This window comes from Alligator mississippiensis, chromosome 5 (genome assembly GCF_030867095.1).
Source record: "Alligator mississippiensis isolate rAllMis1 chromosome 5, rAllMis1, whole genome shotgun sequence".
NCBI classification, from domain to species: Eukaryota; Metazoa; Chordata; order Crocodylia; family Alligatoridae; genus Alligator; species Alligator mississippiensis.
Window position 1 is genome coordinate 39028740 of NC_081828.1, and position 25694 is coordinate 39054433.

Consider the following 25694-nt stretch of genomic DNA (forward strand, 5'->3'; position numbering starts at 1 on the left):
TCCCCCCTAACCCTGCTGCTGCCTCTCACTTCCCCTAATAGCCCACTGGTGTTGCTAGTCCCCCCATCACTTCCCCCCACAACCCCCTGGCCCTGCTGGTGCCCCTCACTCCCCACCCTACAGACCCCTGGCCCCACAGCCCTGCCAGGGGAGGCCCCCAGCTGCCAGAAATATGGGGCCAGGGACTCAGCTCTGCATCCTTCTGCCCCTTTAGCAGTGCCTGAGCCCCGTCTGCCGCCCATGGTGGAGTTGGTGGCTGCTGCAGCATAGTGGAGTGCAGAGCCCGGCTCCCCTTCCCCATTGGTGGCACGACTGCTGCAGGCTTGGGTGGGGGGTGGGGTCAGCTCCCTGCCACTGCACACACTCCTGGGGGTAGAGGGTCTCATGCCCCCAGATCTGTGCATGGGGTGGGGGCAGGCTGCCTTCTGTGGGCTCGGGCTACCCACCCTGCTGCTCTGCCAGGGCCTCCACAGCCTAGATGGTGGGACCCAGCGCAACCGGACAGAGCGGGGCCCAGCTGGGAATTTCCTTGCCGCTATAAGCTCTGCACTGCCCCTGCATGCCGTGCAACAGCAAGGGGCAGGACTCTTGGCTTCTGCTTCCACTGCTGTGGGAAGTGCAGTGGGCTCATTGCCAGAGCAGTGCACAGCTCACAGTGGGAAGGAGCTTCCCCACCCAGCCCTGCTTTTCCCTGCTGGGCTGCAGAGGCCCCACAGGAGGGCAAAAGTCATCCTCCTTGTCCTGATGGCAGGCTAGGATTGGTAGGACATGATCTTCTGGCTTTGTGGTCTGCAATCTTTGGGGGTCATTGCTTGTAGCTTTCAGCCATCAGGGTGAAGCATGATATAGTATTTGATAATTCTTATCTGCCAACTCGACGTCGCTGCAGCCTTTAACTGTTAAACCACAGAAGGCTATTTTCACCTGCTGCAAGAGGATTGTCTTCCTTCACATTGTCACATACATACATCATTCATTCTTTCATTACTTCTTTTTAAACATGTTAGACATATCACAGACCTTACATAAGCATTTTCCTTATGCCAAATTTAGGTTCTAAAATCATGAAACCAATAGGTCAAATATATTTATGCTAAGCAATAGGAAATTTAAAATAGATGGCTAATTCCAGAACAGTAATGACTGATTAAAATATTATAAAAAGTAAATCATAACACAATTACATTTATCTTAATGGCTAAATAATTCATTATATAAAAATAAAAGTAACAATATGAGCAATCAAAGCAATTATAGCTACTGCAATACACTACCATCCCAGCCCCATCTCCCCTCGAGCTGCTACTCCTCATTTGACCCCATGGTTTCCTCTGGCCTCTTCCCCCCACAGCCCTGCCATCTGCAGGGAAGATGGTTTCTACTCCCATTGCAGAGCGGCATAACATGCTGGTGAGTTTGCCCTCAGTAAGGATGGCTGCTGTCACTGAGGCTTTCCAATGAGACTGAAGTCAGGATCCTCTGGCTTCTGAGAGAAATGAAGGGAGCCATGGGACAGCACTGGGGAAGGGGACAATGGAGAGCAGGAGGGTCTGGTAGGGCAGGAAGGAAAGATAAGAGGATGGGAGGCTGGGGTGCCAGGTCACCTAGATGTAGGGGTGTGGGAGCTGAGAGGTGCAGACTGAAAGACATAAGAGAGGCATAAGAACAGAGAACTACTAGTTACGGGGTTAGATTATAGGTCCATCTTGCCCAGTAGCCTCTGTCACACACAGGCAGACAGAGGATGCCAAAAGGTAGAGTGAACAGGGGGAGAAGATGTGAGTTACAGAGAAAGGGGAGAAGATAGAATGGCAGCTATGAGATCTCTCGTTTCCCCTCATTACTGAGCAGAGGCTTTGGTGGTCCAATTTCTCCGGGTGGGGGGGAAGTGGGGTACAGACTTTCTGCCTCCAGCCTCTCAGCCCTACCTCTTCATACCTCCTGTAATTGCCATATGCTCCTGCCCTGTTTCCCCCATACCTGCCATCCCCCTACTCCCCTGCCATTCATTGTTCAAGCAGAAAAGGAGAGCAAAGGCAGCCAGCACCACATCCAGGTTGTGTTTCTGCCTCCACATACACCATCCTCTTGCATCAGTCTCTCTGAAAATGGGCTTCTCCACCTTCCTAGACATGCACAACCTGTAGCATCTCCCCTCAGAAAGCTATTTATCAGAACATCCCCTTTGTCACATGCCAGAGAGCAAAATTATACATGAATCCCAGAGACTGATCCTAAAGGTACCATTCTACCACAGCCTTGACAAATTTCCTCCATGGTACTGAGGTCCACATTTAAGGTGACCCTGATGTCATTGAAGTTGGCTATTTGTGTTGCCAAGGTAAGGTCATTCGTATATACTAATTTGCATAATTTTGTTGATGGCACATGGCTTCTTTATACTTTAAAGAGTGTTGGTGCAAGTACTGAATGTTGTAGCAGTCCATTGCTGAGGAACCAGGATGAGCTGACTCTGTCACTCTGTCATACATTGCTCCTCCACCCATTCGTTGTAAAGCAGCAAATTAAGGAAAACAAACATCTCCCCATCCACAATGACCTCAACAGTGCCCTTCACCATTGCCTAAAGTGGTGCAAACCCTTCTGGATCCATGCACTTAACCTTCAACAATGTGACCTCAAACTTAATGAAGCTTGGCAAACCAAATGGAATTCACAGGAAGTCCCAAATATACATCTTGTGATAGATCCAGTGCAGAAGGTCCTTTGCTTTGACCTCCCAAAACTCTCAGGGGCAACTCTATACCATATCTCCACAAACCATGGGGGATGCGGATACTTGATACACAAATGGAAAATTAAAAACTCTCCAGTGTGCAACTGTGGTCACCCAGAGCAGACCATGGAACTTATTAATAATGACTCAGTGCCTAAAGTACAAATCTGAAGGAGCTATCACAACAATTCACTCTGCTGCTCCTGATGAAATTGTCTGGCTCACCTAAGCAGCTGGCTTTACCTAAATGTAAAGTTATAGTTGCTGTTCTGTATCTACATCAGCCATATAAAAAAAGACCATAGCCCCCTGTGGCAGGGCACTGTTTGTGCCTGCCACTTTAAGACCTGGGGCCAAGCAGCCAGCAGGTACTTAATTGCAGGGGCCATTTTAGAGCTCTGGCCACCCATATAAACAGGGCATTTTGCTACTGGTTGGAGGCATAGGAACATTGCCTGGCTGTGAGGCTTCATAGAACACTCTGGAGGTAAGAGAGGAGCTGTAAGGGATGGTCAGGAGGCTTCTGGTCCTGGGCATGACCTAAAATTGTGCCCTGCCAGGAGTGTGGCCTGGTGGGGCTCTCAGTGGTGTGGGAGCCCCCAGGAAATGCCAGGCCAGTTACCAGCCTGGTGAAAGTTGGGTTGGGGTGCCTGAACCCCAGCTCCCACAACTGGGTGGGTTACCCCCTTGTAGGGTCTGGAAGGTGGACCCCAGTGAGAGAGGGGGGCCATAGACTCAGAAGCCTGTCTCGACATCTCCCAACTGGTCAATGCTGGGACCAGGACCAGAAGGGTAAAAGGGCCAAGGGCCCACCATGAGGGATGCCCAGAGCTGAGGGCCTGGGGTTCTGACTGGCCTGGAGGTGGGCCAAGGCCAGTAGCCAAAGGTCCTGGGGGGACCACACCTGTAAGGGGGAAATAGCTGGGGGAGCTATGCTGCCCAGGATGAAGGCAAAGTAGGCCGCCTGAATGGATGCATCCAGGTGGGGTTCAAATAGTAGGATCTTGGGACTCAGAGTGGGGCTGGTGAAGTTGACAAGAGAAGATGCCATCTGTGAGGTATGGGCTGCGGTGTAGGGAAGGTATGGAGCTGCAGATAGTGCCCCCCTGGCACCGGGGCAAGAAATGGGCAGCCTCCTGCTTATTAAGATGATTGATTGATTAATATCAAGGTGTGGCAGGTGAGAAGGTGGGCGGTTGGCCCAGAACAGGTGGGCAGGCCAAAGGTTAATAGGCCCCAAGAAGGCCCCCTGTTACACCCCTACACACCTGTCATCATATGTATACGACCGTATACCAATTCTTTTTATTTTACTTTATCTTCACTTGACTGACAACTCGGGCACTGTCTCCTGGTTGGATGTTTCACACCTTAGTCTGGCACACAGCTTTGTGTGAGCTTCACAAGAGGCTTAATATTAAAGCAAGCAAGAGCTTTTTTGATGACAATAAGAACATGCATTGCACTGTGTTCTTCCATTGGTGACTTAAGAATCAGTCTGATAACCATCAATTGCTCACTGGGCTATACATCTTCTGTGTCCTGTCAATCGGGTCTCACCAAAAAACACATTTCACGAATTTCTGCTCCCATGTTTTTTAGGGCAGTGTTTTGTTTTGTTCTGTTTTTGTAGGAATAGGAAGCAAAGCAGATAGAGGAGATTGATTTAATGGCCTCCCCACAAGGAAGTGTACTTGCATTACTGTTATATAACATCCATGTGAACGACTGGCCAATCGATTTTTGGAGCTTCCTCATCAGCACCCAATCTCTCAAAGCCACAGTGAAGGAAACACAACTACAGATGTGTAATGAGACACTGAAGAAAATACCTAGCTGCTGGCATGTCCATATTTTTGCTGTAAAGTCCTCACCCTCAGGGGCTGATGAACCATGGCAAAGGCGGCAATGTCTAAACTGCCTATATACTAGATGTTGGCGCTAGATTTATGACACAGATACCTTGTTCTGGGCAGATCCTCAAACTGACCATGACTTCTTCCATTCAATAATAAGCACAGTCTATTGATACACCATGATAGCAGATAAGAATAATGCAGGCAAGGCAAACAAAATACACCCCACCCCCCCGATTCTATATATACCAGTCCTAGGGTTCACAGAGGAAAGGTACACTTGGTCAGTATGCGAACTTCACCCTATTGCTCTTTCTTGAATGTCAGATGTCCGCCTGGAGGTCAAGGACTGACTGGGGTAGATGAGATAGCTGGTGATGCACCTTCTGTCCACAGTGCCCTTGGGGACCCTTTCCAACTGTGAAATCCCTCCTTTTGTACAGGAAACTCTTGCTATTCACTAGTTCAGCGTTCGCAGTTTCAAATATTCATGAATGCTGAACCCACATCTATTTGGCAATTATTTGGGCCCGAGGGCCACATAGGGAGTTTTGATAAGCTGTGGTGGGCTGGGTTGGCATCACTCACCACAAAACCTCACAAAGGCTTTTGATGGCACCTTGGGTGAGTGGGGAGCAATGTTTGGGAGCTGGAAAGGTGTGATCCGCTCCCTGCACACCCTGCTCTGTGGGGGGTGGGGCAAGTGTGGCTGGAGGTGTGTAGAGGGGGCATGTATGTGTGGTGGGGGAGGCTCTGTGGGGGGCAGTGGCTGCCTGGGAGCCAGCCAGGGATGAGGAGAGGTAGGGGGAGGAGCATGCAGCAGAGCTTGCCTGGTCAGCATCTGCCCCAGGCAGGGCAGTATGTGCTGTGTTCCCACCTGCCCCCACCAGCTCAGAAGCTGTGCAGGCTGGCTGAAGCCCAGGTTGATGGGGCTGTTCTGTTTCCCTCGCCTCCAGATGTGGCTGCTGCTCCTGCCCCTGCTGCACCACTTTGGGCAGAGGGGAAGCTTCAAACAGGTGGCTCCTGCCCAGTGCATGGGGCTTCGTCTCTAGCTCCTGGCCACCTTCCACCCACTCTGCCCACTCACAGGTGGCTGCTCATCACACCAGGCAGGCAGAGTGGGTGGAAGGCAGCTGGGACCTGGAGCCAGAGCTCCATGCACTGGGGTAGGAGATGCCCAGCTAAAGCTCCCCACCCACCTGCCTGGAGATCAGAAGAGCTGGGATCTCCCAGCTATAGGAGGGCCCAGAGTATAATGGCAAATTAAAGTGGGATAGAAACCAGCTATAAAGTCATCATTGTTTTTTCATTGTTTCTGGAGGGTTTTCCTTCTTCTTTGGAGATGGTCTTGCCTTTTAATTGACTCCTTTATGGAAGCCCCCTCCCTCCTGACACCACATCCCATGGATGACAACAAAGCACGAGAGTCCAGACAGGGCAGCACTGTGGCTTTATTGCTTTCCTTTTCATCAACTGACTTTTACTATCACAGGTCCTCCATGTAATAGGCCTGTGCGAAGCAGGATTTGGATTTGGATTCGGCCAATTCGGACGGACAGTGATTTGATTCAAAGATTCAAATCACTGTCCCAATTTTGATTCAGCCGAATCAGATCCAAAGATTCAGCGCCACTTCAGAAATTCAGCCATAGACTAAACAGGCAGCAGTCCTCACCAGGGTGGACACAGGTGCCTCCAGCTGGTAAGTCTGTTGTGGTGGGGGGAGGGAAGGGACATGGGGGAGGGAGGGAGGGATTGGGGCTGCGGCTGGGACAAGCTGCCTGGCGGGGGGCATGGAACTCAGGGAGGAGGGCGGGGGTGGGGTGTGGAATGCGGGACCCGGGCATGGCAGCGCTTGGAGTGGGGGCTATGCCGTCCTGCCACTTGCGCAGCTGGGGTGGGGAAGCGGGGTACAATGCAGGCATGGCTTGCTCCAAGCAGAAGGGGGCAAGCAGCAGCAGGGCATTACCCACTGCTTGCCCAGCTGGGGTGGGGGAGGGGGTCATGGGATGCAGGCACTACTTTTGCTTGCCCAGCCAGGGTGGGGACAGGTGCAGGATGCGGGCACGGCAGCACTGGGAGCAGGGGCTATGCCCTGCTGCTTGTTCCCCTCCCATCCAGAGCAAGCTACACCTGCATCGCGCCCCCTCCCCCCAACAACTCATTAGTGACAGGATCCCAAGTCACAGAAGTGTCACTTTTCCCTTGGGTTAATGGGGATCCCATCTTAACTGGGAGGGAAGAGGGATCTAGAGTGTCCTCTCTATATGATGAGTTGTGGCAGAGCACAGCACTGCCCAGAAAGGCCCCCAGCAATGGGGGCTTGAATCACTGTGTCAACAAATGTAGGTTCATGCCCTGGTCTCAAATCCACCCCACAGGCATATACCTTCATCTCATATCCCACCATGGGAGCATGCCTTTGTCCTCATATCTCATAGAAGTAGGGTCAGAAGGGACCTTGTAGATCTTCAAGTCTGACCCCCTGCCTGGGCAGGAGGAAAACTGGGCTCAAGTGACCCCAGCAAGGTAGGCATTGAGCCGCTTCTTAAAGACCCCCAGAGTAGGAGCCAGCACCACTTCCCTTGGAAGTTGGTTCCAGAGCCTAGCCGCCCTAACTGTGAAGTAGTTCCTACGGATGTCTAATCTAAACCTACTCTCTAACAACTTGTGGCCATTATTCCTTGTTATCCCGGAGGGCGCTAGGGGAAACAAGGTCTCCCCCAGACCCTTCTGGTCCCCCCTAGTGAATTTATAGATGGTCACAAGGTCCCCCCTCAGCCTTCTCTTGTGAAGGCTGAACAGGTTCAGGTCCTGTAGCCTCTCATTGTAGGATCTGCCCTGCTGTCCCCGGATCATGCGGGTGGCCCTCCTCTGGACCCTCTCAATGTTGTCCACATCCCTCTTGAAGTGGGGTGCCCAGAACTGGACACAGTACTCCAGCTGTGGCCTGACCAGTGTCGCGTAGAGGGGGAGGATCACCTCCTTGGCCCTATTTGAGATGCACCTGTGGATGCACAATAGGGTCCAGTTAGCCGTGCTGACCGTGACCTCGCATTGTCGGCCCATGTTCATCTTGGAGTTGATGATGACTCCAAGATCCCTTTCTGCCTCTGTGCTGTCAAGAAGGGAGTTTCCCATCTTTTAAGTGTGTTGCTGGTTACTACTGCCCAAGTGCAGCACCCTGCACTTGTCAGTATTGAAACGCGTTCTGTTTTGTTAGCCCACCCCTGCAACCTATCCAGGTCTTTCTGCAGTCTTTCCCTCCCTACTAGCGTGCCCACCTCACCCCAAATTTTGGTATCATCAGCAAATTTGAACAGGTTGCTTTTCACCCCGTCGTCCAAATTGCTGATAAAGAAATTGAACAGTGCAGGCCCAAGGACTGAGCCCCGGGGGACTCCGCTGCCCACTTCCCCCCCAGGTCGAATATGACCTGTCCACCGCCACCCTCTGAGTATGACCCTTCAGCTAATTAGCAATCCATCTGACCGTGTAGGCATCGATGCCACAGTTGCCTAGTTTTTTAATGAGGATGGGGTGGGAGACAGTGTCAAAGGCCTTGCTGAAGTCCAGAAAGACTACATCCATTGCGACACCTGCATCCAGTGCTTTTGTGACCTGATCATAAAAGGCAATCAGGTTGGTCTGACATGACCTACTCCTAATGAAACCATGCTGGTTGTTACCTGATGTCAGGTAGCTTACTCACAAGTATCATCCAGAGGCAGATGGAGAGTCCCTCTAGAGGCAAGCAGTTCATTGATCATGAGTTTCAAGATAGAGAGCAAGTTTCAGATGGTCCAGCTTCTCTGTGAGGTTTTCATCATGGCTACTGCCCCTCCTCCTGGGTAGTCCTTAACTTATATAGAACTTATGGCCTCATTTACCTGATCCAATGAAGACCAATTTGAAATGTAACACTCGTTGCCAGGTAGACTGACAGGGTCTTTAGCCCCCTCCCAGTTATGTTGGCATTGTTTAGAACAATAGGGAGCTTAACCCCCAACCCTCACCCAGGTATGTGATGCCAGTCACATGGACAGAGGCAGCAGGTTTCCCCCATCCCTCAAGAATGTATCCAGCTCAGGTTACAACTTAGAGTTACCTGAAGCAGATGGGATCAGAGGAGTCTGCCCTTTGCAGTGACCATGGTAACCAAATTGTCAGATAGCAGAGTTTGGGGAGAGACAGATGGTATTTTGCCACAGGGCCCAGGCCCCCTGTAGTCCCAGGGCCTGTCTGTCCTCCCCTCTCTGTGTCCTTGAGACTGCACTAAGGAGCAAATTTGTAGTCCCCTGGAGCAGGGTCTGGTACTCCCTCATTTAATTCTGTTTTTTTTTGTTATGCAGATTACCCTTTACCTAAACCCTTCATCTCTAGGAGCCCAAGAGGGGCAATCCCCCTGTGGTGATCTGTCACCATCCAGTGCGTCAGTGCCAGGATGTGCAGTTCTATCTGTATAAAGACAAAAGTAAAATCTCAGACCTGCTGTCTCGTACAGATGGGGGGAAATTCACCATCCACAGTGCCAGATGGGAAGATGGAGGTAACTACCACTGCCGATACTGGTCCAAGTTGGAACCAGTCTCTTGGTAGGATCTCAGTGACACTGTTTGGATCAATGTCATAGGTGAGGGGCCAGTTCTCATTGGAGCTGGAGGCCAGAGTGTGAGTAGCAGCACTGAGAAGGGACCCCCTTGCCGCCATCATGGTATTTGCTCTCTCTGTCCTCTTTCTTGGTGAGTACTAGAGACAGCCAGAATGTGTATTGAAACCGTCCACCACCATGGACAGTTGTGAAATGAGGATCAAGGCATGCTCATTTCACGGGGTGAAATGAGGATCAAGGCATGCTCCCATGGCGGAATATAAGATGAAGATGCATGTCTATGGGGTGGATCTGAGACCAGGGCATGTACCTACATCTGTGGAGACAATGATTTGAATCCCCATTGCTGGGGGCTGTTCTGGGCAGTGTTGGGCTCTGATATCACTGTTCTTACAGAAGGAAGCCTCTAGATCCCTCTCTACTCCCAGTTAGGACAGGATCCCCATAAATCCAGCAGAAAAGTGATAGCTGTGGGACCTGGGATCTTATCACTAATGAACCATCTCCTTTCCAGGCTGCTAGCTGGCCAAGCAGAGTGGGTCATGGGGACATGAGTATTGTAGGCTGAAGGTGGTGGGAACATTGGTGACATGGGCAACTGGTGCCTTCCACTAGCACTTTCGGTTTTGTAGCTGGTGCTTCCAGGGGGTGTACAGCCAATCTCAGGGGGTGCACATGTACCCACATGCAGCCCTACACATCACCAATGATTGGTGATAAGCACATCGAGACAGACAAGAGTAAAGGGGGTTGGAGTCCTGATCCCTCACCCCTAAACACAACAGATCCCCTGAACTTTTCCTCGGCCTGGAATGGAGCCTGGGAGAACTGTACCTCAGACCCCAAAGCAACCCTCTGAACTGGCCCCTGCAGAGCTAAGATTATGATTATGTCTTGGGGCCCCTGTAGTTTGAAGGCCGAGGGAAGAAAGACCACAGCCCCTAGAGGAACAACAGAACAGGGAGGCCTTTCTTAATAGGCTGTTCCTGTCCTGGGGACGCAAAGAGGAGCTGGGAGCTTTAGTAAATGGCAGGTGCTGGCTTAGTAGCCCCTCATCCTGACTCCTCTGCATGCCTTCGGGACTTGGGAAGTTCAGACAATATCCCCTGGGAAAGGCCACCCTGCTTCATATGTCCCACTGGACAAAGCTCCCCCTCTCATCCACACTGGATATCGATGGGCTGTTCCCCTGTTCCCCAAGAAGGAAAGCTCTGACAGCCTGTGGGGATGAATGGGCAGTAGGTGAATAAGTGGAGGAGCAAGTGGGTGAGTGTGTGTAGGAATGGGTTGATGGCTGGGTGGGGGATGGAGTGGGTGGTTATGACCCTGCAGGGCAGGGGGATTCATATTCTGCTGCGGTTAGTGGGAACTGGGACTCCTGTGGATCTGCCTGGACTAATCCTCTCCTCCATGCCCCCTAGGACCAGCTGCTGATTGACTCTTCCTTCCGTCTTGTCAACCCCAGATTACATCCTGGACAACATCATCTGCCTCTGCCTGGGCAGGGAGGGTCTGCTCATCCTGCAACTGATTGTGACTGAACTAACATACATCTGGAGGAAGGAGCGGGGGCTCAACTGATTTCCCCACCTTCCCTCTCCTACTACCTCTCTGCAGAGTGATGCAGCTGGTACAGGAGGAGCACAGTGGAGTCACTCCATGACATTGCAAACCCAATCAGGGTGCTTGCACCCTTGGGATGTGGATTTGCAGCAGGCTGTGCATACAGCTATAGCAGTGAGCATATCAGCTGAAGCTTGGAGCTGAAGGCCGCAGAATGCACGCAGGCTATTGGACAGCTGCAACTCCAGACAGAAGCCAGGAAAACAAGGGGAGCAGCTGAGGAGAGGGCTGGGCAAAGGAGCTGAGAACTGCAGCTAGAAGCTCAGTCATAGTGGACTCCAAGATGAACATGAGTTGTCTGTGTGATGAAATCATCAGCAAAGCTAACCACACTTTATCATGCATTGGCAGATGCATGACAAATAGAACCAAGGAGATGATATTTCTCCTCTATGCGGCATTGGTCAGACCGCAGTTGGAGTACTTTTTCCAGTTCTGGGTGCCGTACTTTAAGAAGGATGTGGATAACCTCAAGAGGATCCAGAGGAGAGCCACTCTTATGGTTAAGGGTTTGCAGGCCAAGACCTATGAGGAGAAACTAAGGGACCTGGATCTCTTCAGCCTCCGCAAGAGAAGGCTGAGAGGTGATCTTGTGGCCGCCTACAAATTCATTAGGGGGGCGCAGCAAGGAATCGGAGATGCTCTGTTCACCAGGGCGCCTCTTGGGATAACAAGGAACAATGATCACAAACTGACAGCAGATTTAGGCTGGACATCAGAAAGAGCTTCTTCACGGTAACAGTAGCCAAAGTTTGAAATGAGCTTCTAAGGGAGGTGGTACTCTCCCCTACCTTGGGGGTCTTTAAGAGAAGGCTGGATAGGAATCTGGCTGGGGTCATCTGACCCCAGCACTCTTTCCTGTCTAGGCAGGGGGTCAGACTTGATGATTTGTTGAGGTCCCTTCCGACCCTAGCATCTATGAAGCTATGACGGGGGGTGGGGGGGAGGCCAGTCGCGTTCACCAATCAAGGCCTGACACCTAGTGAGATGAGATACCCAGTCCATAAGCTAGAATTTTTTTTTTTTGTGGGGGGTGGGGATGGCAGCTGAACTGATCTCACTATTTTATGTGGAGGAAACTCAAGACCCAAAGAAATAGGGGGGAATATGCTCACAGTAGCACAGACTGCCTGTGTCTATGTTACTGTGAGCAAACCCTGGAGCCCCAAGCCACAGCCTGGTGCTTTAACCATGATTCACATTGCCACCCTGGAGTCATCAAAAAAAGTCATGACACTGCCCTACAGTTTCTGAAATTTTAATACCATCTGACATTTTTGCTTTTGCTGTCAGAGCTGCTGGGGTGGCCTTATTGGAGTCTCCCAGCACTCTAGGAGCCAGGGCTTTAAGATGAACATCAAGCTTATAAGGCTGGGGATAAACTGGCTAGAGTTAACAGTATGTCTGGGGCATGAAGGTATTTCCTCTTGGCTTCCAGCTCCAGAATGATACACAGGAGGGTGGAAAAGAGAATTCAGGCCAGGCACTGCTTACTCTAGCACGGATTGCTGCACTGATTCTCCTAACATCACACATTTACACATATTATCTTGAAGTGCAATCTACCTCATGATGGTGCAGGGTAGGGACAATGATCCCAGATTTGGTTAATTTGTTCCTGAGATAAAACATCTCAAAAATTGTGTCCCTACTATCTCCTAGTTCTTTTTTCTATGTATGCCTGGGGTGGAAACAATAGTTTCAGTCTGCCCCAGACTGATCTCAGCTGCTTGGGACTTATTTTAGCTGATCCCTTCTGGGAGGGATATTTCCAAATCTTGTAAGAGTAAAGTGGAAAGAGCTGTTGAGATGAGCTGATGTGCCAAAGACAAAGAAAGGAGCACATCCACAAATAGCAGAGATCTGTTTAGGACAGAAGGTTTGCAGGAGGGTTTTGTCAAGATAATGTGATGACTCAAGGTGATGAGCTCCTGACACTGAACCTAAGCAAGTGCCATGTACTATGAGTCTGAACCCCCCGTCAACTGTCAGGTGAAGTGTGCCGTGGAGCAGTACAGGGGATGTGAGGTTGGCAGAGGGAAGGATAGGGCTCTGCTATTTTGCTAACATTTCCTGCAGTAGCTGTACTGTAGCACTGCTGTTGGGAAGCCAGCACACCACTAACCAATGGAGTCTTTTAATTGTAGGATTTTAGCCAAGCTCCAGCATTCTGTAAATCTAGTTTTGTAACCACTATTTTGAAGAAAAACTGGGTTCCTCAAATGTAGTTCTCCTAGGATCCTTCAATGAATAAGGGCTTATCTTCAAAGAGATCTCTCTGGGGGCACAGAAACAGAATCAGACCATCTGCCTCTCTGTGGGAAGGATGACTGTGCTTAGCAGGCAAGGGCAGAAGAAAGGACAATAATGAAGGGCAACAAAAAAACTACAATGCAACCTCATAATAACCAACCACTGCTTTTAACAATCCCAGTAGCAGGAATCATTTTTTTCATTATTATGTTACAGCAAATTGCCTATCTCTATTGTAACCAATACCCTCCCTTAATGAACTTTTCCTCCCCATTTCTGTGGGGGTTCGTTATAACAAAGTTCTGTCACATGCAGCCAGGGCCTTCTGTAGTTGATAACCATTGTCAAGGAGCTGGAAGCAATGGAAGAGGAGAGCTGGGCTGCAGCAGATGGAGATGCTGAGAGAGTACTTAAAAAACAAAACAGAAATTAACTGTTTAAAAATGTGATTAACACTGTCCAAGCTCCTTGCATTACACCCTTTAGGAACATCATACTCAGCTATGCTGAAACCCTTGCAAATCAGACAGTGCAGAGACAGCAAATCATACAGCATATTCATAAGACAGCCCTCTTTCAGCAATGAAAGGGGACACAGCAAGCAGGAGTTCTCTACACTTGGTCTCCACTCAGACACCGGGCCTTTGCACAGACATCCCCCTTCATATCATAGAAACTGTAGAAAACATAGAGAAGCAGAGCTGAAAGGGACCTTCACAGGTCATCTAGCCCAAGCCCTTGCCTGAAGCATAATCATCACTACCCAAACTTTATACAAATCCATCATCTAACCCAGGGGTGATGCGTAGGGGGTGCACGTGCACCCCCTGAGTGTGGTGGTGCACCCCCTACAAAAAGGCATTGCTGACCCACTTGACACCCCACCGCAGACACCGCTGGCAGTGTCTGTGGGTGGTCCACGATTCCTGATGGCTGCTGCCGGTGGTGGCTGCAGGTGGTCACTGCCCTTTGGTCAGTGCTTGCCATCCCCACCGCCGACAGCGCCAATGGCATCTGCAAGAGCTCCTGCTTGCTGCCGCTGTGCTCCCGCCACCGCCGTGCCGCTGGGGGCATGCACCATTCATGATCTAACCTCTTAGTAAAACTACCATCAACCCTGAAACAACACAAGACATAACAACCTAACCAGCCACAGGTTTCACTTCATCAGCCCTTGCCCTGAGGATCCCTTCTGAAATGTTAACTTTATGTTTCATATTTTATGTCCTGGGAGCAATAGAGGTAAACCAGAACAAGGTGCACTCATTCCTGACTATGAGTGACCCCTGCATGGAGTGCAACTAGCAGAACTAACGCTGATATGCTAGGAATTTTACCAGGAAAATTCCTGTTGTAGACAAGCCCCTGTTCTGGGGTAAGAAATTTTGAGGGGCTGTACATTTTTGTTCTGTGTTGTCATGGTGTCCACCCTAGTGATAAACAGAAGAATGACTCTTTGCCCTTGTCTGGTTGGGAAGGGAGTGTGGTCTGTGAGGAATATCAGCCTGAGTTTGAAGGTGGGGATTGAAAGCCTTATGGTATGGATCTAATGCTCTGTCTCACACCCAGCAAGCCACCTCACCTTATGCAGCTGCTTACAACCCTCCTCTCTGCATGTGAGGGTCAGGGGAAGTAAGGAGTCCTCAACCCCACATCTGTGATGATCTAGCCTTTCCCCCATGACCTGCCCTAGCCCAGGATCCCTGTCTGCCTAGTGCAGGGGTGTCCAGCCTTTTTGAATGTGGGGCCAGATTATGAACTTTTTATTACCCAGTGGGCCAGCGAGCCATATTCAAAGACCTCACAGGAAGTGGTATCACATCACCACCACCCCGCTCCCCCCCCCCCAAAACGAAAGTACAATGTTTACTTTCATTTCCAGTGGCAGCACTTTGGGCCTCAGAAAACAGCTTGGAGGGCCACATGGTGGCCCACGGGCTGTATGTTGGACAAGCCTGGCCTAGTGCATCACAGCAACCCAGAGCAGGGCATTGGTTCCTGTTAATGCATTACACTGAACAGTACTTTTCCATGGAGGTGTAGGGAGTTTCCTTTCTCACCCCAGCTCGGCCCAGCTCCCACCCTGAAGCATGAGGATTGAAAGACCTGGGGTACATCATTCACAAATAGCAACACTACATTTAGCTCAGGACCATATAGCAGAGGCAGGGCTGAGGGGCTGTGGATACCACCTCTCCCTGACAAGGGCTAGAAAGGGGAGGGATATATGTAGAATCTGATTTCTAAACATGAAAGCAATGGGTTTGAAACAAAAGGAAAGGGCTGAGAGAAAATGTGAAACTGGGATCCAGGACTCTTGTGTTCTCTTCCTGGCTTCAGGAGGGGAATGGGATCTCTGCTTAGAGCAGAAAGAAAGGATTCAGATCAGAGCCAGCACCCCAAAGGAAACGTTTTATCTCCCCCTGCATAATGCCCACTCCCCAGAAAGAAAGTCTCTTAGTTCAGCTGCCCTGTACAGAGCTCACAAGAAGCTGAGCTCCCTTCACCAACAGGATATTGAGATTAAGACACAAAAGAAGCAGAGGGGAGATTTGGAAGGAGGGCACAGACCAGCAATCCCAAGGAACCACATAGAGAATGAGCTCTAGAATAAAATCCTATCCCTTTCCCCTGTCTCTCCCGAGGCCTATGTCCCCTCACACCCATTGTCCCATCCACCGTTGTGTCCCCTCCCTGCATCCCCTAGCCTCTCAACACAGCTGCCCCTAAAAAACATGGCCACCATCTCATGTTGTTCTCAAAGGGAACTAAGGCTGACCTCAGCTAAAACGGCAGGCCCTCATTCCCTACTTTTTCAAGGGCTCTGGTACTGGGAGATACTGCAAGGTGGCATAGGAGCTGATTCACCTGCTCCAGCATTGTGCCTGACTGAGCTACATACCTGGTTAGTGGGTTTTGGCGATAGTAAACCAGCTCCCCACAGCTCTCCAGAGACCACATCCAGAGGGGCACAGAATCCCCTCCTCCCAGCTGTGGACACCTAGATCCTGCTGTACAGCCCTGAAGGGCATGAGGGCATTGAGTCATTGCAGGGGACTGCACTCCATGGCACAGGAGTTTCCCTTCCAGTCTTGTGTATTAGCTGCCTGGAAAGGGAACACAGCCCCTGGGGCCTGGGGAGACAGCCTTCCCCAGAGATCCACTGTGGAGCAGTGACGGCCCCTCCTCTGGGGCTGGTCACTGGGGCTGGTCTTCAGGGCTCAGTGGGGCTGGAGTGTTCAGGAAGGGGAAGATAATGGAGATTCTCAAAAGTCCAACATTGAATGGTCACAGTGGGCAACCTTTAAGCAACTGACTTCTATTAGCCATAAATTCTCTCAGAGGTATGAGAAGGCAGGGGGGAGGGGGAATTGCATATAAGCCATACTCAGTTCTTCATGTGGATGCTTTAGGATTTGAAGACAGAAGACTATTTGGGGAGGGCTGAGCCAGTGTGCCTGGGAGTCTGGAGTTACTGGTGAAACTAGTAGCCCAATATTCCCAAATCTCCTGGTCTGGAAGTTTTGTAGGATCTCTTGACTGGGACATTCCTATAAAAACTATGTCTTCTCCTGGGTTCAGCTTCTCCAGGTGGTTTCTGCTCGAGGCTCTGGGCTTTTATGTAACTCTACAAGGGAATTGTGGCCTTCAAGTCCCTGCACCTGTTGGACTAACTCCAGAGCCCTCTTCTCTCCCACTTTATGAGCTGACTCAACATCTGGGGAAGGATTTTACCTTTTTAAGGGGAAAGAAGACTCTTAAAAGTCACGTGCAGTGAGACAGGCAGCCCTTCCTAACAAAGATAACATTTATTGCAACTAAGGAGACAGAGTCCTTACGTCAGAAGCTCTAGGTCAAATCTTAAAGCAGATTTCAAATCAGTCAGAGGTCAGGCTGCCTTTGCTAGAGACCTGGTCTGTGTCCTCCCTTGGGTATCTGCAAGTCTGTTTTTCAAGCTATTCTCTTCCTGGAGCTTCTCCAGGGTCTCTCTCAGGTGCCACAGGTGGCAGGGTACCTCCAGGTGCTGGGGCCTGAATTCAGTGGGACTCCCATGTGTCTTCATGCAGCATACCAGTCCACTCTGAGCAGCTGTAACAGTTATGTGCAGAGACCCACCTTCATTCCCAGTAGTCCATCAAACGTTAACCCATTCTTCCCCATTCTATAACAACATACCATTGAAGTCAGGGAAATTGAAGCATGCATCTTTGTTGTAGAAATATTACAAAACACAAATCACAGTGCCAGCCTTAACCCTGGGCTTTCAGTATGCTCAAGGGAAGCTGCATGGGAAGGTCCCAGGATGTCCACACTGTCTCATTTTCAGGGTGGATGTGGGCAAAGCAGAAGCAAGCAGTTAGGGTATATTGCCTCTGTGGTAAAACCAAGCTCTCTGCTGCCGTGGTGTAAACAGACCCTCAAAAGGGCCCAGTTCAATAGCGACTGGGACCTGGAAATATAGAGATACCTGGCACAGCCCACATCCTTTGGACTCAGCTCTCTGGCTGTGCCAGGAAAGTCCTGGCTTTGTGTGTGAGCAGCTTACTTATCCATCCCAGCCTGGAAAGGATGGCTTTGGCCCAAAAAGCTTTACTCTCCCCTCCTGCCTGATGCCAGGGCAGTCTCCCACATGTTGCTGGCTCCACACATCAGAAGAAATGGAGCCAGCTCTGCCGTTGGACTCCCATTTGTCCTCTTTCCTGTCCATCTGTGACCATCCCTGATCCTTCCAGGTGGGGCTGGTTGACACAGGGGAGCTCCAACATGTCTCACCTCATCCTTGCCACTGCCTTTGTGAAGGGGCCACACTGCTCAGTAAAAATAACAGTCTCCAGTCAGGCTGGCAGGAGAGAGCATGCTGCTTTATTCACCTGGGTCACACATGAGTGGGGAGCTCCTTCCACAGATGGAGCAGGAAGGACAGTAACCCACATAAACCCATGGTGACCCCTTTATTATAGTCCTGGACAAGCTCGCACTTTGAGAGAACAGAGGCATTCTGGGGTTACTGTGCAGGGGTACTTGTGGGTTATTGTGCAGAGGAGCTCTCCCTGTGAGCCTCCTGTATTACCCTGACTGCAGTGTATATGACAGACTGGCTGGAAGGTGGGATCCTCCGCTGGGCATTGAACACTTTGCTGTTCATTTTGTTGTATATGATTCCATTGGCGCTGGGACTCTCAGGCTTCTGCATGTGACAAGGGAGAGATGATTGCTGGGTGCTGTCCTGTGCATGCCCACACAGCCACATTCTGACAGCCTGGCAGGTGGGAATCCTAGGAGGACAGTTCAGTCCAGTCCCCAACCCACAAAGCACAGAATTAAGGGCCAGCCCTCCCCTCGCCACCAGCCTTCTGCAAGCCTCAAACAAGTGGCTGCAGTGAGTATGATCCCTAGGGAACCCCACTTCTGACCCCAGCTCTGGCTTCTCATTTCTAGGTTGCTGATGGAAGGGGAGAGGAGAGGGGAGGGAAAGAGGCATTAGCACCCTGATAGAGATAAGTGAGCATGTATTAGGACTGTGCTCCGTTCGGTATAGCCAGGGACAGGTGGGACTATCAGAGCCTGCCTGGGGCAGCTGGGAACACTGGAAGCTGGGTGAGAGGCTAGAAGCAAAAGGACATTGGGACATTGCAGGGGGACACTTACTGGGGAATCCATCCAGTTCCTGTCACTGCCCAAGGAGTCTGTGGGACAAAGACACTTTGATGAGGTGGGAGGTGGTTGGTCCCCGCCAGTTTAGGTCAAGGCTCAGGTCCAGGTCTCGCCAGCCCCATCCCCGGAGCCTGGAGTCAACCTTTGATTAACCAGCCTTCCCCCAAGGGGTAGAGTTATTAGCTGAAGTTTCCAGAGGAGGAAACTAAGGCAAGGGGACATGGGCCTCAACGGCACCCAAGTCAAAAGGATTTGGGTAACACCTCCTATTCAGGATGTTGCCCCATGGAATACTGCCCCATCAGGAGACATGTGCCACTCCCACCTACAGCTCCCCAGTACATGTCACTCACAGATGTGGTCCTGTGTGGCAGGAGGCATCAACTCACTACAGAGAGAGAGAGAGAGAGAGAGAGAGTGTAAATAACAGAGCCCAGGAGTACCAGCTCCCAGGCCCCCTGCTCTAATCCACTAGACCCCACTCTCCTCTCCAAGAGACCCGAGAGAATCCAAGTGTCCTGGGTCCCAGCACCCCTGCTGTATCCCACTAGACTCTACTCCCTTCCCATAGAACATGGACAAATCTAAGGGTGATGGAAGACAGGAGGAGAGCGTATCCAGGATCCCTACCTTCTCCATGTTAGTGCCTGATTTTTCCCTGCAAAGACAGAGAATCCTCCATGAGTTGATCTGCTCCAGATACCCCTGTGCCCCAGAGAGGGCAAGAAAGATGAGAGTACAGGGAGAGAATAGCCCTCGCACTTTCAGGGGCTGAGCCTGGATCCCCATAGGGTGGCTGGGCTGGAACATGCTGCCCCCAGGAATGTCCAGGAGGAGACAGCAGCACAGGACAAGAACAGCTGGGGATGAGCTAGAAAACTCCAGGATTCTTCTCCCATCCCTGAGGGACCCATTAGGTGAAGATTGTTATAATGAGCTTGATCCACAGGCCAGTCACTCCCATGGAACCCACAGGACTTGGGTGCCCAGTGCCAGCAGCTGGTTATACAGGGACTCCTGCCGCCCAGCAGCCACTAGTCAGTAGTCACTCTCAACACTTACTGTAATAAAGTACCACTAGAAACATATTGGCATCAAGACTGATTTGGTGGGGGAGAGGAGGGAAGGGGCAGGGCACATCCCACCCAGGTTTGTCTGTCTGTTGCCATCCAAGCCATGACCTGTTTTGGGCCTGCTTAGCAGCAGATTTAGTCCTTCCCTTGCTGGACAGGGATACTTACTTCCTTGGGCTTTTCTGTAGCAGGTGAAGGCAACAAGTAGAAGGAGGACAACCAGGCACACCACCGTGATGACAACAATTGTGGTCAAAACTGGTGCTGCTGTTGGTTCTGAGAAACAAGGACTGGGCGTGAGTTTTAGAAGCAACTGCCTAAAGCCCACAGGGTGCCTAATGGAGCTGGAGACCCCTGGACGCAGAAACACAATGTACTGGGAGGTGTGCAGGCTGCTCCAAAACATTGTGTCAGGGGAGCAGGAGCAGAGGGAATTCTAGGTAACTGTGGTCAGCAGGGATTGCACCCAGTGCCAAAAGGGTATGATGGAGCACTTAGAAGTGGCACCAAGGGCCTGAGAGCTCCCTTCACCCAGCTTGCCCTGAAGCCCACAGCCTGGACTCCTAGGTCCTGCCATTCCCCTAGAAATTCCCCAGTTGCCTCAGATCATTTACCTGCCTGATACTGGAATCACAGCAAGTGACCTGATGTGGGGCCAAGATACTCATCTAGTGGGGCCTGGACTGAGCACTGGAAATTACACATGTGCTAAACCAGGGCTAGTTCAAGAGGATGAAAAGGGGTTCTCCTAATTGGAAATATGAGAGTGAGGAGACAGACAGGAAAATAGGGTTTCCCACAGGGCTGAGTTTCTGGCACAGTCTTGGTCGAGGGTAGCTGGCATCTGGCTACAGAGAGTCGTAGACCTAGCACAGGTCTCCCCAAGTGCTCCTATCATTTATCATAGAATCATAGAAAATTAGGGTTGGAAGGGAACTCAGAAAATCAAATCTAACCCCCTGCTCAAAGCAGGACCACCCCCAACTATATCATCCCAGGCAAGGCTTTGTCTAGCCTGGTCTTAAAAACCTCCAAGGATGTTTTAGAAATCTGTGTCCTTGGAGGTTTTTAAAACCAAGCTAGACAAAGTCTTGGCTGCGATGATATAGCTGGAGACAGTCCTGCTTTGAGCATGGGGTCTGAGGTCCCTTCCAACCTTAATTTTCTATGATTCTGTGGAGATTCCACAACCTCTCTGGGTTACCTGTTCCAGTGCTTTACTGCCCTCCTCATGAGAAAGTTTTTCCTAATATCTAACCTAAACTTCCCTTGCTGTAACTTGAGACCATTGCTCCTTGTTCCGTTATGTCACCACTGAGAACATTCTAGCTACAGCCTCTTTGGAACCACCCTTCAGGGAGCTGAAGGCTGATATTAAATCCCTCCTCTGCTGGACACATTCTAATTTGTCTATATCCTTCCTGTTGTGGGGGCCCAAAACTGAATGCAGTACTCCAGATGTGGCCTCACCAGTGCTGAATAGAGGGGAATAATCACTTCCCTCAATCTGCTAGCAACACACCTACCAATACAGCCCAGTATTGCAAAAGGCACTGAGTATGTAACCCGGGAGGTACTCCAAGAGGTACCCCCTGTCCAATTGAAGGGATCAGAGCAGGTACACAAGCACTGTGGGAGGTGTAGGGACCCTCCTCCCCCTATAGAGCAGAGCCAGATCACTAATGGGGGCTTAACTATATACCTTTTAATGAGAGAACAGTACTGAGAACATAACATGTATAAACCAGGGGGTATAGGGGACGCTACAACACCCTGAGGGGGCAGGATTCAATAAAGGTTAGACACTTACAATCATAGACATATTCATCCAGTTGACAAAAGACAGTGTTAACAAAATATAAAACACAAACAGCAGAACAAACAATACTGGTTGGTGAAATATAAAAGGCACAAAATACAAAATGTCAAGTAACAAGGAACATAGGGCCTAGGTACCTGGAAGGGGGGAAAAGAGGGAAAACATAATGACTCCTTTCCACTGCAACAAGAATTTCTCCCTATCACTTCAATTCAACCCAGCTGAGACTTAGACTCAGATCTCCCACAGGGTAGGCAGAAACTCTACCTCACAGCCACCAGTGCTGGTACTGCTCCAAGCTGCTAGGGGTCTTGACCTTCCAGGAGCCCCTGCCTCATGTTGAGCTGCCTGGCCTCTTATTGGAAGAGCTGGAAGCCGAGCTGGGAACCTCTCAGGTCACTGCTCAGATCCTTGCTGAAGCTGGGGAACCTCTCCTGCTGGCCACAGCCTCTCATAGGGGATCCTGGAGCCCTAGCAGGGAGCCTCTCCTGCCAGCCACACACCGCGCTGCTGAGGGTTCAGTTGCTGCCTGCAGGTCCCACTCCTGTAGGCTCTTCTGGGGCAACTACTCCCACCCCGCTGGCCCAGCTCTTTGAAACTCCTTCCTTGTGGTCCCTTGCTGTCTCTCCTGATTCAGCTGTGCTGCCCCTTTTATCCCCCTCCAGGTGATCCAAGGGGCCAAATCAGGAGACATGGAGGGTGAGTCTCTGGGGCCTGATTAGCGAGGAAAGGGAATCCCAAGCCCTCCAATCATCTTTTACCCTTTCAAAACCCCTGGGCTAAATCACTACCAGCTAGCCCATCACAAGCACTTTGGCCTTCTCTGCATCCTGTCACTAGGTTGTGTCTTCCATTTAATAAAAGGCCCACATTTCCCTGACCTTCCTCTGAATGCTGACATATTTGTAGGAACGTTTTTTGTTACCCTTCGTATCCCTTGGTAGCTGCAACTCCACTTGCACTTTGACCTTCCTCATTTCACCCCTGCATGCCCGAGCAATACTCTTATATTCTTCCCTAGTTGTTTGTCCACGTTTCCACTTCTTATAAGCTTCCTTTTTGTGTTTTATCTCACTGAAGAGTTCCCTGTGAAGCTAAGCTGGTCTTCTACCATACTTGCTAGTCTTCCTGCACAACATGATGATTCGTTCCTGTACCCTCAGTATGGTTTCTTTACAGTACAGAGTCTCCTGGACTCTTCTCCCCCCCCCCCCAAGACTGGCCTCCCAGGGAATCCTGCCCATCAGTTCCCTGAGTGAGTCAGCCTGCTTTTCAGAATTCATAACCCAAAGGAGGAGTCACTGGGTCATGACACCTGTATGCATCCCGTCCACAAATCAGCCACAGGCCTGGGAAGCAGCCCCATGGGAAAGGCTTCCCCCTGAGTGGCTCCCCTTGAGGCAGGAGTTCTCCTTCCTTCTGCCTCAACCTATGGAGACTGCTAATCCTCCAGGAGACTCAGTCTCCAGCCAAGAATTCCCTCTGCTGTGCTCTAAGTGTCCAGACCATCAGGGCAGAGGGCCCTCAAGGGCCCAAATGATGCCAGCTATGAATTGGGACACTGAGCTGTGCCTCTGACCTCTCACCACCAACTCCATGAGGTCACTTAAGATAAGACCAGGTGAACAGTTCTTGTTTCCACGGATACAGGCACTGGTAGTTCCCTCTGTCTGCTTCTCTCACACTTGGGATGCGAAACTCTGCTACCTCCCCAGCAGACTTGATGGGATGCAGCAGGGTTGGGTTTCCATCTTTGTACAGGAAGAACAACATGTCCTGGGGCCCACCCAGAAACCCCAAGGATTGCCCCAGGGCCCCCATCCTGTTTGGGCTTAGAGAGATGCTGGCTTTGGGGAGTATGAGCTCTGCAGTGGAAGGGAGATAAGCAGTGAGACACAGAACTCAAGCTAGTTACTCCACCCCAGTCACAACACAGACAGTCAGTGATGGGGCAGAGAGAGGGGTCGAGACAAACTTTGTTCCAGATGCTTTTTGCCAAGTCCCTAGAGCTTCCCCTAAACGTGAATGAAAATTGGCTCAGCCTCAAAGCCTGAAGCAGTGCTATGTACTGTCTTAGGTGCCCTGCAGGACTTCCAGCTCTTTATCTCCCTACCCAGTCTTCCCACAGCCATTCAAACCCATAAGGTTATCTAGCCCAGTAAGTCCTTCCCCTGCTCTCCCAAGCTACTTCCCTGACCTGCTGTTCCAGGGAAGAGCGCCGATGGGGCACTGAATCGGGGGGGTGGGGCTGGGCTTTGCCATACTGTGTCTGTAGCATGTCAGAAAATGGCAGACCTCAGGAACATGTGGCAGTGGGGAGCTGTTGGCTACAGCTGAGAGGGTGAAGGTTTTTCGGGTTGTATGAAAAGAGATTTGTTGTCTAGCGAGCTAAGGCAGAGGAGCTGCAAGTCAAGACTCCTGGGTTTTACCCCATCTCTGCCACTGATTTCTTGAGGCCCCCTAGGGCTGGGCTGGAAGCATAGATGCTAAATGGGGCCTCTCACCTCTTACCACCAGTTCCATGGAATCACTGAGATATGACCAGATGAACACTTCAAGACTTTTTGTGATAAAAGCACCGGTAGCTGCCTGCATCTGCTTGTGTCACACTGCCAATGGAGAACATGGCCACCCCATGGCTGTTAGCACTGTCCATTTGTTGCAACGGAATTGAATCTGTATCTTTGTACAGAAAGAAGTGTATATTCTGCTTCCAGGCCCAACACTGGATGGTCACAGCTGTGCCAAGGGGAATCATCCAGCTGGGAATCGCTGAGATGTTGGGTTTGTTGTAGGTCAACTCTGCAATGAGAGATATTCAGTAAGATCCAGACCTTGGCAGGCAATATCATTCTGCTCCAGCCATGCCAGAGTGACAAGGCACAGGACAGGTTTGGAGGAAAAATATCAGATGCTTTTGCCCAGTGCCTAGATCTTGTCTGGACCTTAGACTCAAACTGATTCTGCCCCAAATCCTACCTACTAACACAGATGCCTTTGACAACCTCTTACTCTAAGGCCAGGTACTGAACATCTGGTACATTCAGGGCTGTACCACAATGTCTACCGTATGGCCAGGGGTGTTGGTACAGCTCAGGAATTTGGGGGAGTGGTTAATGCAGAGGAAACAAGCTCAGGGCACCTGGGTTCAATCACCAGCTCTCAGGGATCATGGGCTCTAGTGGATTAGAGCAGAGATTACCCCCATCATTCTGCCCCAGCACTATGGCAATCCCTATCCTCAGTCTGGCCAGACAACTCCTCATCAGAATCCCACTTCTCAGGGCAGCAGAGCGTAGTTCAGAGTACTAGCGCCTCACAAAGGACATCTTTAGGTGGGTCTGGAAGCAGAACTGCTGAGCTAGGCCCCTCACCTCTCACCACCAGTTGCACAGGGTCACTGGGATGCGATGGGATGAATGGTGCTGATCTATTGCGATACTGGCAGCTGTAGTTTCCTCTGTCTCTTCGTGTCACCTTATTGATATGAAACTCAGCCACTTTCCCAGAAGGCTCTGCATCTTGTACCGAGGATGAGTTTCCAACTCTGTGCAGAAGGAACATCATGTTCTGGTACCCACCCTGACACTGGATGGTCACATCTGCCCCCAGGCCAACAATGGTACTGGGGCTCACTGAGATGTTGGGTTTGGGGTACATGGTCTCTGCAGTGGGAGGGAGTTAGGCAGTGAGACATAAATCCTGGCTCCATTCCCTGCTCTGTGGCATGACCAAGGAGGATCAGTGAGTTGGAGTGAGCTTCCCCTGAGCTTGAACCCACTCTGGCCCAACCATGAAACCTGGAGCATTCAGCTACCTCCATGCACCCAATGGGGGCAGTCAGCCCATTATTCCCTTACTTTGTCCTGACACAGAGGATTGAACACATGGGCCCACTTAACCTGCTTCACAGCAGACCTGCTGACCCACCCAGCCCACTATTCTGCTCCAAAGAAGCCAGGGCCTACTACTCTAGCAGCAGGTCCTGAAGGCCTGGCACATGCAGGGTGATGTGGCAGGGCCACACCATATTGTCTCCAGCCTGCCATGCAGTGTCAGCACATAT

General features: G+C 50.8%; 1 protein-coding gene and 1 long non-coding RNA gene across 2 annotated transcripts; one reads left to right on the forward strand and one right to left on the reverse strand.

Moving 5' to 3' along the window:
* Nucleotides 1-14538, forward strand: LOC132250778 (uncharacterized). Its single transcript, XR_009462395.1, has 2 exons — nt 1-6295; nt 10627-14538. It is a non-coding gene; the product is annotated as an uncharacterized LOC132250778 (long non-coding RNA).
* A 2084-nt stretch (nt 14539-16622) lies between these two features.
* Nucleotides 16623-25288, reverse strand: LOC132250685 (immunoglobulin superfamily member 1-like). The gene is made up of 6 exons (XM_059727653.1): nt 25003-25288; nt 19978-20085; nt 19367-19394; nt 19090-19124; nt 18731-18768; nt 16623-18269 (listed from the first exon to the last, which is right to left on the reverse strand). The coding sequence occupies exons 1-6, from the start codon at nt 25286-25288 to the stop codon at nt 18111-18113; spliced, it is 654 nt and encodes a 217-aa protein (XP_059583636.1). The 3' UTR covers nt 16623-18110.
* Between the last annotated feature and the right edge of the window lie 406 nt (nt 25289-25694).